At 47.7% G+C, this 12,749-nt stretch overlaps 1 protein-coding gene across 5 annotated transcripts in view; it reads right to left on the bottom strand.

The window, feature by feature from the left end:
* Positions 1–12,749, bottom strand: part of SVOPL (SVOP like) — a 366,808-nt gene that overhangs the window by 250,836 nt on the left and 103,223 nt on the right. For all 5 annotated transcript variants that reach the window (XM_069628739.1, XM_069628741.1, XM_069628742.1 and 2 more), the window contains 2 exons: positions 3,141–3,212; positions 1,066–1,190 (listed from right to left, as the gene is read on the bottom strand). In XM_069628739.1, the coding sequence (XP_069484840.1) occupies positions 1,066–1,190; positions 3,141–3,212 (197 nt within the window). The remainder of the gene's footprint in view (positions 1–1,065; positions 1,191–3,140; positions 3,213–12,749) is intronic.

The raw sequence follows: 12,749 nt of genomic DNA, 5'->3' as shown, positions 1-12,749 counted from the left end.
TCCATACTATAAAACATGGTAATATTGCAATTATTATTATTAAAAATAAAGTACACACAAGTGCACCGGTCTTCTAGAGACATGTGTCAGCCTGGGCGCTGCGTTAAGGCAGAGGCAATCCTCTATGTCGCTATATCTCTCCCAAGGAATTCAGAGTGGGCGAGTGGGAGCAGCGGTGTTTCCACCCAAACATGGGCCCTTCTCCATGGGAATAGCTGTGTGCCGCGGTACAGAACATGCTCTTAAGGAATTGCCCCATTTTGAAGGAGCACCCATTTCTTCCCACTCGAGAAGCAGCATACTTCTAACCTTTCCCCCTGGGGGTATCATTTTCAGGTGACAAGATGGACCCATTAATAGCCCTAATCCTCACATGAAGGTGCACAGAAGGGTGCAAAAAGCAGTGCAGCTGTGTTGGGAGGGTGGTGCGGAGATGCCCTTTGAGGATGGAGCCTACCCTTCACCCATCAGTTGGAGCCTACCCTCCAAGGTGGCACAACAAAGATATGCCAGCCCACAAGCAATAGACACGCTGAAGCGGTGGTCCCGGCTTGTTATCACTGTAGGAGACAGCCATCTGTAGCATGATTGCTTGCTTGAAGTATGCTTGACACTAGGAACACGGCCTTGGCCTAAGGAGGCAAAGGGGGTGAAAGACCTTACAGCTTCCTGAAGGACGTTGCTCTGCCATCTGTCACCGGTCAGGTCAGGTCGAGCTGTGAATTACGAGTTACAGTCATCAGGCCAGGCCTCTTGTAACTATCTTTAACTAATAGTACACTCTTGTATTTTTTACTTGTATATTAGTGGTACACAGTTGTATCTGTGTTTGAACTGCTACACGGGCTTCATTCTTGGCCTAAAGAGATCTAGGACTTTGTACCCATAAGCAGAGCAACATGTACGATAATGCCCTACTAGGATAAAGCGACAGAAGCGCTTTGCTACATTATATAGAGACACAGAAGGACTTAATGTAAGGGCCGCTCCATCATGCATTCATGACAAGGGTTTTGTTGATCACTTGGTTTCCACACAATAAAGAAGTTGCGGTGCATTACATACCCTTGTGCATGGCCGGAGACACCACAGCCCACCATGCAGCGCAGGAAGACAAACCAGGCGTACGACGGGGCGAACGAGGTCAGCAGGGAGAAGTAGGCGGCCCAGATGAAGGAGATGAGCAAAATCTGGAAAAGGAAAAGTAGCCAGAATGATACAAAAGCAGTAGGCAGGGAGGAGGCGGGACCTCACACTGCGCGCCCATTGAGCGGGAGAGCGGAATCGGGCAGTCCACCAAGTCTACCCACTTCCCAATGTGAGTACAAATAATCTCCAGCTCTGCCTTGGCCAGACCAACTAAACTGAGAGGTTTCGGTTTGGAAAAAGGGCTTTGCTGCGGATATCAAGTTTGGCTTTGGCCCACCCATCAATATTTTAAAGAGAAGGTGCAGCCGGATTGCAGCAGCAGGATTACGGAAGAGCAGCAGTAATGCACATTAGAGGAATACCGCTGCGGATCCACCCACTGGTCCTCAAAGTGAAGACCTGGGAGATTCTGGAAGGTTAACTGAACTAGTTACTAAGTTGAAGATTTTGAAAACTGCAGTCATGGGGTTCAATCTCAGCTTTGGCACTCTGATTCTGTGGCCCAGAATGTTAACTATCAAATGTGACCATGCTAAGAAATCATAATTTCAGCTTGAAATTTTTTTTAACTTTTATTTATTTTTTAAGACCTACACATTCCATTCCCCTTACAGACTCTAGGACTGAAGCACCATGTCACAGTATATGGCCTTCCTCCCAGAAAGTCTGCCACAGCCCAATGGCTGTGAAGGAACCGCAGGAGTGCGCAACGTATCCCTCCCTATACATCATACCAACCTTGGAAACGGAGGGTTCAACACCTGTGAGCAGCAACTAACATACATGGGAATGAATGGCTACCATGCGTGAACCAAAAAGCTGTTTGCGCAGTTCATTTTCAGGCTGATCCGAAAATGGTTGTTGGAGTGGGACTAAAGAAATAATCCTTCTTGGCAAGACTTAAGTGGCCCTTCTTTACGCCGGCTTGCATTTTCCGCCCAGGAAACATCTCTATTGGGTGAAGCACTGGAAAGAGTGTGCTGCACCCGACACCATCAGAGCTGTCCAATAGGTGGACCCTACTGCCCTACTTCCGAGCACGAGGGCCCTCCCGTCTTATGCAACAGGGCCCTCATTAAGAATTTTAGCCAGCAGTTGAAATCATTTTCCTATCATTATATAAAGCTTCAGAGACTATTATGGTATTCATAATCACAGTGGGCACATGTTTTCAGGCCTCAGTCCTGGCTTTTTTGTCGAATGTGTAATGTGTCACCCCTCTTGAGGAGCTTGGTATCTCCCAGGAGCTCGTGGCAGTAACCACGGGACTGTACTCGATAAAAGGATGGGCGGTCTCGCGCTCATGAGTCTTGAAAAGTAACGGAACATGGAGTGGTGCGTCCTTCTTGCAGCGCGGCGCGCTACACAGCAGGCAGGTGGCTACCATGTAAGGCTACACAAAGATGGCGCCCCTGCTGGGCAATGCCATCCCACATGGTGAACTGCAGAAGCAGAGCCCCTGCCGGGCAATTCTGCCTCCCGAGGTTGGGGCCCCTGCAGGCCAACCCCGGCTTGATCACATGCTGGCCTGGGTGCCCCCAGGCCATGAAGGTGTCAATGTGGCTACGGACTGACAGGATGCCCCCTGTCCTAGCTGTTGGCGGGGTGCCCCCAGCGTTGTCTTCTATCCGGTGATCCGGATACCATGGGGTGCCCCTATGGTCCGCTGCAAGATCGCAGCATGCCTTGTAATCCGGGTGACCCCGGCAACCAAATGTCCTGCTCCAGTGCCCCGGGGGCAGGACATAACAGAATGGTGGTTTACACGCACACACAAACATAACACATCAATTCACGCACACATGGTCCCATGCTTAGAACGAAAAAGGCAAATAAAGAGAAATTGGCGCATGCACATTATAAAATAAAAAGGCACTTCAATGACAAGGGGCCTGTAGGTAATCCCGCATATCCATGCCTAAAACAGCGAGCTTGGGAACAGTGCTAGGACTCAGGAGGCGGAGGCACAGGACGTTCCTCTTGCGTCTTACCTTCAAGCGTCCATATCGATCCGCCAGGTACCCAAAGACGATGCTGAACACCATGTAGCCCAGGAACACCATCTGAGAATTCAAAACGGGCAATTAGTGTGAAGAACTCCCAAGTTATTATCTTGTATGGGATGGAGACCTCCTTGGTGTCCCAAAGTGGAATCTGAGGGCGGTCTAGCAAAAGCAGCTTCCTGAAGAAGAGCGCTCATCTTGCAGAAACATGCTTAGTGATCTCCCAGAACTGAACAGTGCAAGGTCTAGAATGGGACCTTCAGTTCAGTAGCGTCACAAAAGGCACTCGCATTTGAACGATGAACCAAGGTCACCAAACTTAGTTAGGGTAAGGATACAAAACAAAACAAAAACAAAAAAAAAGATAGGCCAGTAGGGGGAAATGAGTAAAGGAATGCAAGTATGAGGTATGAGGAGGCAACACCCACTTTAATCTTACAACAACCAAAAAGCAGTAATGCAGTCTTTGTAAAAAGGTATGCGTTTAGGGACACATGGCTGACTTTTAGGTAGCAGAGCTTGACTGTTAGCAGTCACGCAACGGAAGCGTGGAACACATTGAAAGTTGGCTGGCTGTTCTACCAGGCCAAATATACGGTTACTCTTGGTTCCTTCAGTTCTCCATTTTTTGCCTGGCGACATTATCACCATCGCATCTTCAAAAAGGTTATCAGACAGCGGATGAACACTCACCATTCTAAATACTGTAAGCAATCTGGCCCATTTAGAGGCATCAGGTAATAATGTCCCCATACATAATGTCCCCATACATAATGTCCCCATACATAATGTCGCCGGGAAAAGCCATTGGCGACATTATATATGGTGACATTACATATGGGTTGTGAGGATGTCCCCTGTTGCCCCTTGTAAACATTTGTTTTAAAGTCCGGGGTTGCGGGGGTGTCCCCCGCATGTTCAATGTAATAATGTCTCCGTAAAAAACTGCGACTTTTTTGTCAGGAGACATTTTTGCGGGGACGTTATGTCATGAAACCCATTTAAAAACAATTATATTTTTCACAAACAAAGCATTTGTTAAAGAATACTACATTTCTTTAATAAATAGGCAGATACAAAATGTCACCAGTTTAAGTGGCTGTGGCCATTTGAGTGAGGCCATCTTAAAAAAGGTGTCGGAACTGATGGGGGCCCATAACAAAATAACTTGGAGGCAAAATTGCCTTCAGCTGGGAAACTAATCTGAGGCACCTGTGGGTTCAATAGATTATAGAGGAGTGATAAAGAAATACAGGGAGGGTATACGAACTTCAGATTATCACGAGACAGTCAGCAGGGAGCTGAAACACTAAATGCACACTGAAAAATGATTATGCTCTTTGTCAGCAAAGTACTAATGTAGTTGAGACCGGACCAAAAAGGCAACATGGCGATTAGTGCTGCTGCTGGATACTACAAGGTATGATGTAGGTGATGGCCTCCCAGCACCAGCAAAGGCAGCCTCTATAATGTGCACGCTTCAAAACACACATTCATTGTGCTGAATTAAAGAAGGATTTGGATTTGTGATAAGTCTTCCAACATGGCGGTAACTGCTTGGAATGGGGTGGAGGGGCGCAGCCCTGATACAAGAGGCCCATTTCAACTGAAGAGGTTGAAGGGCCTGGGCACCGTCCCTGCATTTGGGTCAAACATACAACAGTTGACATCACAAGAGCAGCTAATGATGGTGGATTAGTGTCTGATGTGAACATTCAAATGGGGGGGGGGGGGAAGGAGGTGGGGTTTCTTTACTATGGATTACGAAAGAGTTAGGGCCCAATACAGAAGGTATTTAGATTTTTATACCATTTCTTACTGAATCACGATCCATAGCAAAAACATGTACATGAGATCAATGGATTAGGTGCAGATGAAGGACATGGAGACAATACAGCCAACGCGTATCCCCTTAGGGGTCTTTTACATGAAGATGGTAAAAGAACATACTAGATGAACACAACGGCAACAGATTGTAACATGCTGTGCGATCTGGGCGTTCCAAAGTGCGCTCCAGACCCGAACTGAGGAAGGAGGGTCCCACAACATATGACAATAGAATCCACTCAGCCTGCAATGCATAATGAGACCAAACCACAGTCTCTACTCTTGAATAAAGCTCCTATGCAGGGCCTGACAATTGGCAGGTACATTCATTACACAATCGCAGAAAGTTCTCAGTAGAAGCATTGGCACGCCGTGTTACGGTTCCTCCCAGAGCTTGGAGGTTCATACGGTCAGTGGAAGTGTGTGCGTCCCATCACAGGATGGCCATCGCGTACACAAGCACAGGGTGAGGACACCAGGACAGCTCCTTGCACTCGATCATGTCCTGACGTCAGGGGCTCTCAAAACATCACGGCTGTCAGCCGCTCCAGCGCGTCTCAATGCTCAGATTTAACTGATCGGCCACTTCCGGTAAGAGACCTTGCCTGCTCTCTTGGCGCCTCCTTGCTCCTTGCTCTTCCTCGCCTTAGCCCTTTTGAATCCTCGCTCTCTAGGGTTGCCTTGAAGCCTCATTGTAGACTCTGTACCTTCCAGCATCAACTTGGTGGTACCTGCTTACATCCACATGGTTTTCATTTTTTCCCAGCACGCCCACTTTTTCCTCCAATGTCTACCTTCCCAGAGTTCAGCCTGTGAAGCACGTTGTCACACGCGATGACAGTGTGGTTTACAGGAGGGATAGACCGCTTCTTCGACAAGCTACAGCCTGACGAAGATCCCAGGTAAGATATGTGGCAGACACTTCTTGTTAAATGCTGCCCTTTGGAACTAGTGGAACAGGCCATACGCCATTGTAGAGGAGCAGGTGGACAGGTTATCCCTAGCTCCCACCCGTCATACTGGAACAGTAGGAGAATAGCCCTATGTGGGATACCAGGTATCATCCCAATACAGCAGCAAGTGCACGAGTGACTATATGCACTCAAACAACCGTATCGAATGTATCCTCACATTGAGGGTGGAAGGATGTCTGCACACACCATTGGACATTATAGAGTTATAAATTAAATCTGACAAGAACAGAGTGACGTCATAAAGGAGAGCTACAGAGACTCGCTGAAACGATATGCAAATACTCAAAGGATAAAGATGCAACTTAAGTAACAAGAGAAACATTTAATCGAATATGAAGAAAGCGTATATGCAAAGATGATAAAGTAACCTGATGATTAATAACCTGAGGATTAATAAATGTATATACGCAGACATGCAAGGTAGATTAGACATATAGAAGCTTGCTGCAGAGAAAAGCATAAACATGGCTACAGCGGCCATGATCGAAAGATTGATGTTGGACTTGTATTAAAACCATTCAAGCTTCTTCAGAGACAGACCAGGGCTGCAGAGTCAGGAGACGCTGGAAAAACAGCTTTGTGTGAGAAATAAAGGAGTCTATTGGCTTGGGATCACGGATGCCATTTCAAGGAATAGTTGCAAAGCACAAGGGGAGTCAAAAGGATAAGCCATGTACGCAAGACATTTCTCTTAGATCAAGCGAATGAGAAAACATCTGCAAGAGCAAAGTATTAGACAATTAAAGATGCAGAAAACCAATGTAAGATGGAGTGAGCAAGTCTCCAGAGGCCGAGAAGTGTAATGACACCCAGCACAATTGATTCAAACAGCAGTAGATAGAAGGTTGAGATGGACAAATGTCATCTCCTTGCACAGGATTCAAAAGTTGAATACAAAGGCAATTTATTAAGCCCAAACAAAGATAGTGTGCCTACACTCCCTTGAATATTCCAGAACAGAGAGCAGGCTTCGATGTCGACTACAATGAAGTAACCTTGGCTTGGGGCCTGACCAATAAGACAATGGACTCATTGGGAAAGTGGAAGGAGTCTGACATTGTTCACAGAACCCAAGTTTCGTTTTGCTTACGTACTGCTAACAAGCCGAAAGTCCAAGGTTGGGAAAGCATGCCAATCAATCACAGGGTCTATGCAGCAGCATGCCATACAATGTTGCAGAGACCAACCCACTGTCATTTTTGTTCAGCTATAATCAGTTCTATATGTTTTTAGGTGGTTCAAGGTGTGCCCACAAGATAAGGGGCAGCCAATGATGTTATTAACACTTATGTATACTATAGGTTGATTGATTTTTTTAGAACACGCTGAATACCCGAGTTGGGTTTCTAAGCCCGGATCCGGGATTCAAACCTCTGTTGCTATGCGTGTTCTTGCTTCCAAGACCAGCACGTCGCCCCTGTGCTATCCTCCGTTCACAAGGGTACATATGTTCTCCTAACCAATCCCTCCCTTCAATAGGTTTTTGTTTGCCATATAGGACGACATCATAGATGACACATCAAGGTATAAAACCTTTGTATAGTCACATTTGTGTGCGAGTGCGTGAATGCCCGTTATTCGCCAGTTTGCCCTACTTTATTATATGCGGATAATAAAGTAGTTGGGTCTGAGATCATTAATGATAATTCCACCTAGCACACAAGACGCTTCAAGGTGCTAGAGCACACATCACTCATCTCTGCCTTTCAACAAAATAAATATGGCTTAGTAGATGCTCTTTGTAGACCTTAAAGCAATTTTAATCCTGCGACATTCAGAGCAGGCAGCCACATAAACCTCCACACAGGTCTACCTCAGTTGCACATACAAAATGTGCATCAGTAGAGAAAGTGTAAATCACACAGACATACTAAACCTCAGGGGAAAAGCATGTATGTATTTCAATGAAAGGAGTTTGCGGCTCAACGAGCCATTGCATATTTCTGTTGGCGAAGACAAACAAATCCTGCATTGCAGGTCTTTTCCAGGTTTTAGGGCTCATAGCTTCAGTAAATGAATGTAATCCTTCTTTCATGAGGGACTGTGGTTCCCTGCTCTGGGGACACGGTTCTGAAGGTGGACAACTGGACCCTCCTTGCACGACAGTCAGAAGACCTCCACGGAACAGGAGACCTCCAGTACATGAAGGCTGTGTGTAGTTGGAGTCACCAGGGTCTGGCAACGACGGGCGATCCTTGTGGTGCGAACAAAGGATCAGTTCCTGCCTGGCTGCTCTTCAGTCAGAAAGGCTGAAATTGCAGGGGTGGGCATCTTGTTGCACAAGCTGAGGATCCAGGAAGTTCCAAGGATGCCATCAGAACAGTGATGGTTGCAGCTTGGCAGCCCAGGACAGAGCTGGTCAGTTCACTGGTGGTCCAGGAACACATCAAAAGGCTCAGACACCAATCCTCAGTTAGGGGTTGTGACAGGTCATTCCCACCAGTCCAGGGATTAGAGCACCAACAAGGGCCTTCTGGAGATCTGGAGAGAGGAGCTGGGCTTGGCTGGAGGTGATGCTGGTCAGGTCCAATTGTTGTCCTCTAATCTTCAATGGGTTGCACTTCTTCATAGGGGTCATTGCTCCAGCAATGATCGGTTAAATGGCTGCTGGAGTCCCCCAGTTATCCAGAATGTGGACTGGAGTTTCCACCAGGTCCGTCTTGGTACGACTCCAACCTCGTCACCCTTAAACACAAGTGCAGGTTGGGGGAAGAGGCAGTGGAGACCAACAGACGCACCCTCTGACAAACTGGCCTTCCGCCTGCTCCAAAGGAAGTACAGACTGTCCTCACCAAGAAAAGAGCACACATCCAAGCCTGCATCTCTGCAGCATCTAACAACTTGGCCGAACTCCTGCAAGGAGCTGGCTAATACTGCTGCAGTCTCTACCTTTCCTGACCCTCCCAGTCCCCCTCTAGGGCCCTGGCTTCTCATTTCGTCACTAAAACTCAGGACTGCATGTCCACGCGTTCTTCCTCTTCTTCCTCCTTATCTGCTCGTAGCCTTCCTGTGGCCACCTCTCCTCCTCCCTTCTCTTCCTTTCCCTTGTTCAGCCCCAACAACGTTTCTACGCAAGTCTGATCTATGAAGGCATCATCAAAACAGGTTCTTTCCTGTTCTTTCAGAGCCATCAATGACCACATTGACACCCTTGCTCCAGCCTTGGCCGATTTCTGCAATCACTTGCCACTGGAACCTTCCCCTCCCCTCTGAAGCACTCACTTGTGCATCCCCTCTATAAGAAGCCCTCTGCCCATCCCTCCTCTCCGGGTAACTATCGCCTGATCTCTATCACTTCTTTCCGGGGCAAACTCTTGTAAAAGCTGGCCATCTCCCAGCTTAACCTTCACACTGATTCTGTTGGCTGTCTCCATGACCATCAGTCTGGCTTCAGAGCTGCCAGAAGCACAGAAACTGCTCTCCTGAACATCTGTGAAGACCTGCTATCTAACCTTGATTCCAACCTTCCTTCTGTCCTCATTCTCCTCGATCTTTCTTCTGCTTTTGATACAGACAACCATGCCATCCTGCTCAAACCCCATCACTGATCAGGCCCTGGCCTGGCTGGCCTCCTTCCGCAATGATCGAAGCATTCTGGTCCAGATGGTGTCCTTCCCCTCTTCCATCTCTCTCTCTACCTGTGGTGTGTCCCAGCGGTCTAACCTTTCTCCCCGGCTGTTCAACCAATACCTGGCACCTCTTGCCCACGGCAATGCTGCTCTCTGCTACAACATTCAGTGTTATGTGGATGACACCCAGCTCTCCTTCAGGCTCCCCTCAGCCGCCTCTACTCATTCTCTCATCCCTGACTGTCCACAATCCAGGAGTGGTGCGCCGCCAATGATCTCTGCCTTAATGCCAGTAAGACGGAGATCTTCCTCATTGGAACACCAGCTCCCTCCTTTCCTATCCCTCGCTGGCTGCCCACTCTGGGCCCTCTTTCTGATCCTACCCGTGAGGCTAAGAACCTTGGGTTCATCTTCGACTCCACCATCTCCTTCTCTCCTCACATCTCCGACGTCTCTAAGAAGTCAAACTATCAGCTGCTCCTCTTCAGAGGTATTCTTCCTTTCCTCACTTTTACCCCAGAGCTCACCATCTCCAGAGCTCTGGTCCACTAGGCTGGAGAACTGCAACATCCTCTTTCTAAATCTTCCTGCCTCTACTCTGTCCTCTACAAATTATCCAGAACAGGACTGCAAGACTTGTCCTTGGCCTCAAGCCCCGGGATTGCATCTCTCCAGTCCTGAAATCTCTTGTCTCCCAGTGGCTGCAAGTGTCAAGTTCAAGACCCTCTGCATTGTCCACAAGGCTTACTGGGGCCTGGGACAACACTACCTTCAACTGTCTCTTCCTACACATCAACCTTCTCAAGCTCTCCGCTCATCCACCTTCAACTTGTCAGTTTTTTTCTGAAGCAGAGAGTGGAGGCAGATCTCTTTCTTCGGCTGGGCCCCCTCCTCTGGAACAGCCTCCCTGCCTCTCTCAAATTTGAGCAGACCCCCCCTCCAGTTCTGAAAGCAACTCAAGAACTTCCTTAGTTTCCGCTTGCTCTCTTCCTCTCCCCTGCGGATGACCAGTCTGCTCCAGACACTGGTCACCTGGCCACCCCCTGAACTTGGGCCCAGGTCCCTGCTTGTCCAGTTTCACCGCACACTGCCTCTAGTGGTCTGCATCTGTAACTCCTACAGTCCCTTCTGTCTGGAACTATGATCCACCGTTGGCTACACTTTCCGATTACCTGCACTGAGCCACCCCAGGCTGCACTTTTTGCTACACTTCTGCATCCTCCCTCCCCCCCAGCACTTCTCCCATTCCCCTAACTTGCGCAAAATGAATGACACAAGGCCTAGTAAGATCGTTGTTTTGTCCTCCTTCTGTCCCCCCTGCCCTCAACCCCCTTGTCACACCTAGAAAAGCTTTTGTACAGGTGCGCTATGAAGGCCATATCATCAATGGTAAGGATCTTCATCATCCAAACTGGCAGCTGATGTCCAATAATGGACAGCCTCTGACCAACACATCTGACCAGTAACAGACATTTGATATGTAGTGAGACCAGACAGACCCAAGCACCCACATTCTGTCACAAACGGACCACCACTTGGCCCGGGAAAGGGCTTTCCAGATATGGCAAATCAGAGCAACCTCAAAACATTGCCTTTTCTACTGCCAGTCCCAGAGCATCTTTTTTTCTTCTTTTAACCCATTTCCCCACCACTATATGAGAGGGCGGGGAGACCCCCATACCCTGCAGCCTCCCCCACCTAAATTAAGACTCCCCAACCCAACTCCCCCCCCACACCCTCCCCATCTATATTTTCACAATAATGCGATAAATAAAACATGTTCGGGACTCTCCGTAATCTCATCCCATCCTATGATGTGGTGTGATACCGGAAATCCCAGACCCTGAGAGGGCAGGAAGAAGACCAACGTACAAAATGGCCAAGGGACGGGTGAAAATCCTGTGGCACTGCCATTTTAAAGCATATGGCATTATGCAGAAAAATGCAAAAATACACAAGTCAAAAGTCAAACATGGTTCAAAAACATCTACTGCCACTAGTCCATCCTGGATACACTAATTGCAACCAAAGATACAAAAGAAAATAGTTATGACGCAACCACACTTCAGGGCTATATGTGCATCTATAAAAAAAATACACTAAGGGAGACGTAGCCTCCCAGTACTGATAGCCTTATGGACTGATCAGTTTCCCCCCCAAAAAGTGAGCAAAACATGGTAGGTAAAAATGAACGGCCGACTTACCTCCAGAATGTTGTGTCAGGGAAGCAGACAATAGCAAAAAGAAAGGGTTTCCCATAGAAGTCTGCGCGGAAAGCAGTAAAAAGAAAATCGTCATCAGCAAAGAAGTGGTAGTGAAAGTTGAAGGGCGAGGTGATTTCCCCAAATTGGGTGTAGGATAGGTGACCTAGGACAAATCCCTGGGTGCTTTTAGAGGCGGAGTTTAGGATTCCCAAAAGCTGCGTTGCTGTGGGTAAAACTCAAGAAAGCTGAACTCAAAGTAAACAGTACATTTAATCACTATCAAGAATCTTACTGTTACTTAATGTCCTTTTCCAGGGTTGGACTGGGGCATAAAAATTGTCTCGGGCACCAACAAAAAAAGTGGCTCACAGTTGCAAATGGGAATTCACTCCTTTTGTGACGCTGTTTGAATATTACCCAAGGGGTCGGTTTTTGATCAAATGTGATGCAAATTGTACATTTTAAAGAATATTTATTCAGCAACACTGGTCAAAACTATAAGCCACATGGTGAAGTAACTCAAACTGCCCCACATTGGCCAAAAAAGTGCGCTACATTGACCCCAACAAAACTGGCCCACACAAGCATTTAGCATTTTTTTGTTCAGCCATCGGCCTATTGCCCCATGAGCCAGTCCGAGCCTGCCCTTTTCTCACGGACACTGGCCCCCACCTACGGGCGTGGACTTCAACCCCTTCCCTTCCCAGAGGTTTCAACGAGCTGAATGACCCAGTTGCCAATCTGCCCAGATCACGGCTATTGGCTTTGTCCGCCATAGTCGGTGCACTGCCTCAAGTTACACACGATCTTCATTACTAGGTGCCCATCAATCTTATTCCCTAAGTCCACTTGCCGGGTCACCCAATACATACTCATATACAGGAGCACTTCTTCCAATTAGAAGTGCATTTCAAACACATTTACAGCCCCTTTCAAGTTTACCAAAGTTCATCCAAAAGGGTCGCCCATTTTCTCATTTCGCTCTGGAATACACTGCCCCTTGATTTGCATCTTGAATAACCA

This window comes from Ambystoma mexicanum, chromosome 12 (assembly GCF_040938575.1).
Source record: "Ambystoma mexicanum isolate Mex_15411 chromosome 12, UKY_AmexF1_1, whole genome shotgun sequence".
NCBI classification, from domain to species: Eukaryota; Metazoa; Chordata; class Amphibia; order Caudata; family Ambystomatidae; genus Ambystoma; species Ambystoma mexicanum.
The sequence above is the reverse complement of the archived record's forward strand: the minus strand, read 5'-3'. Positions and strand labels throughout refer to the sequence as shown.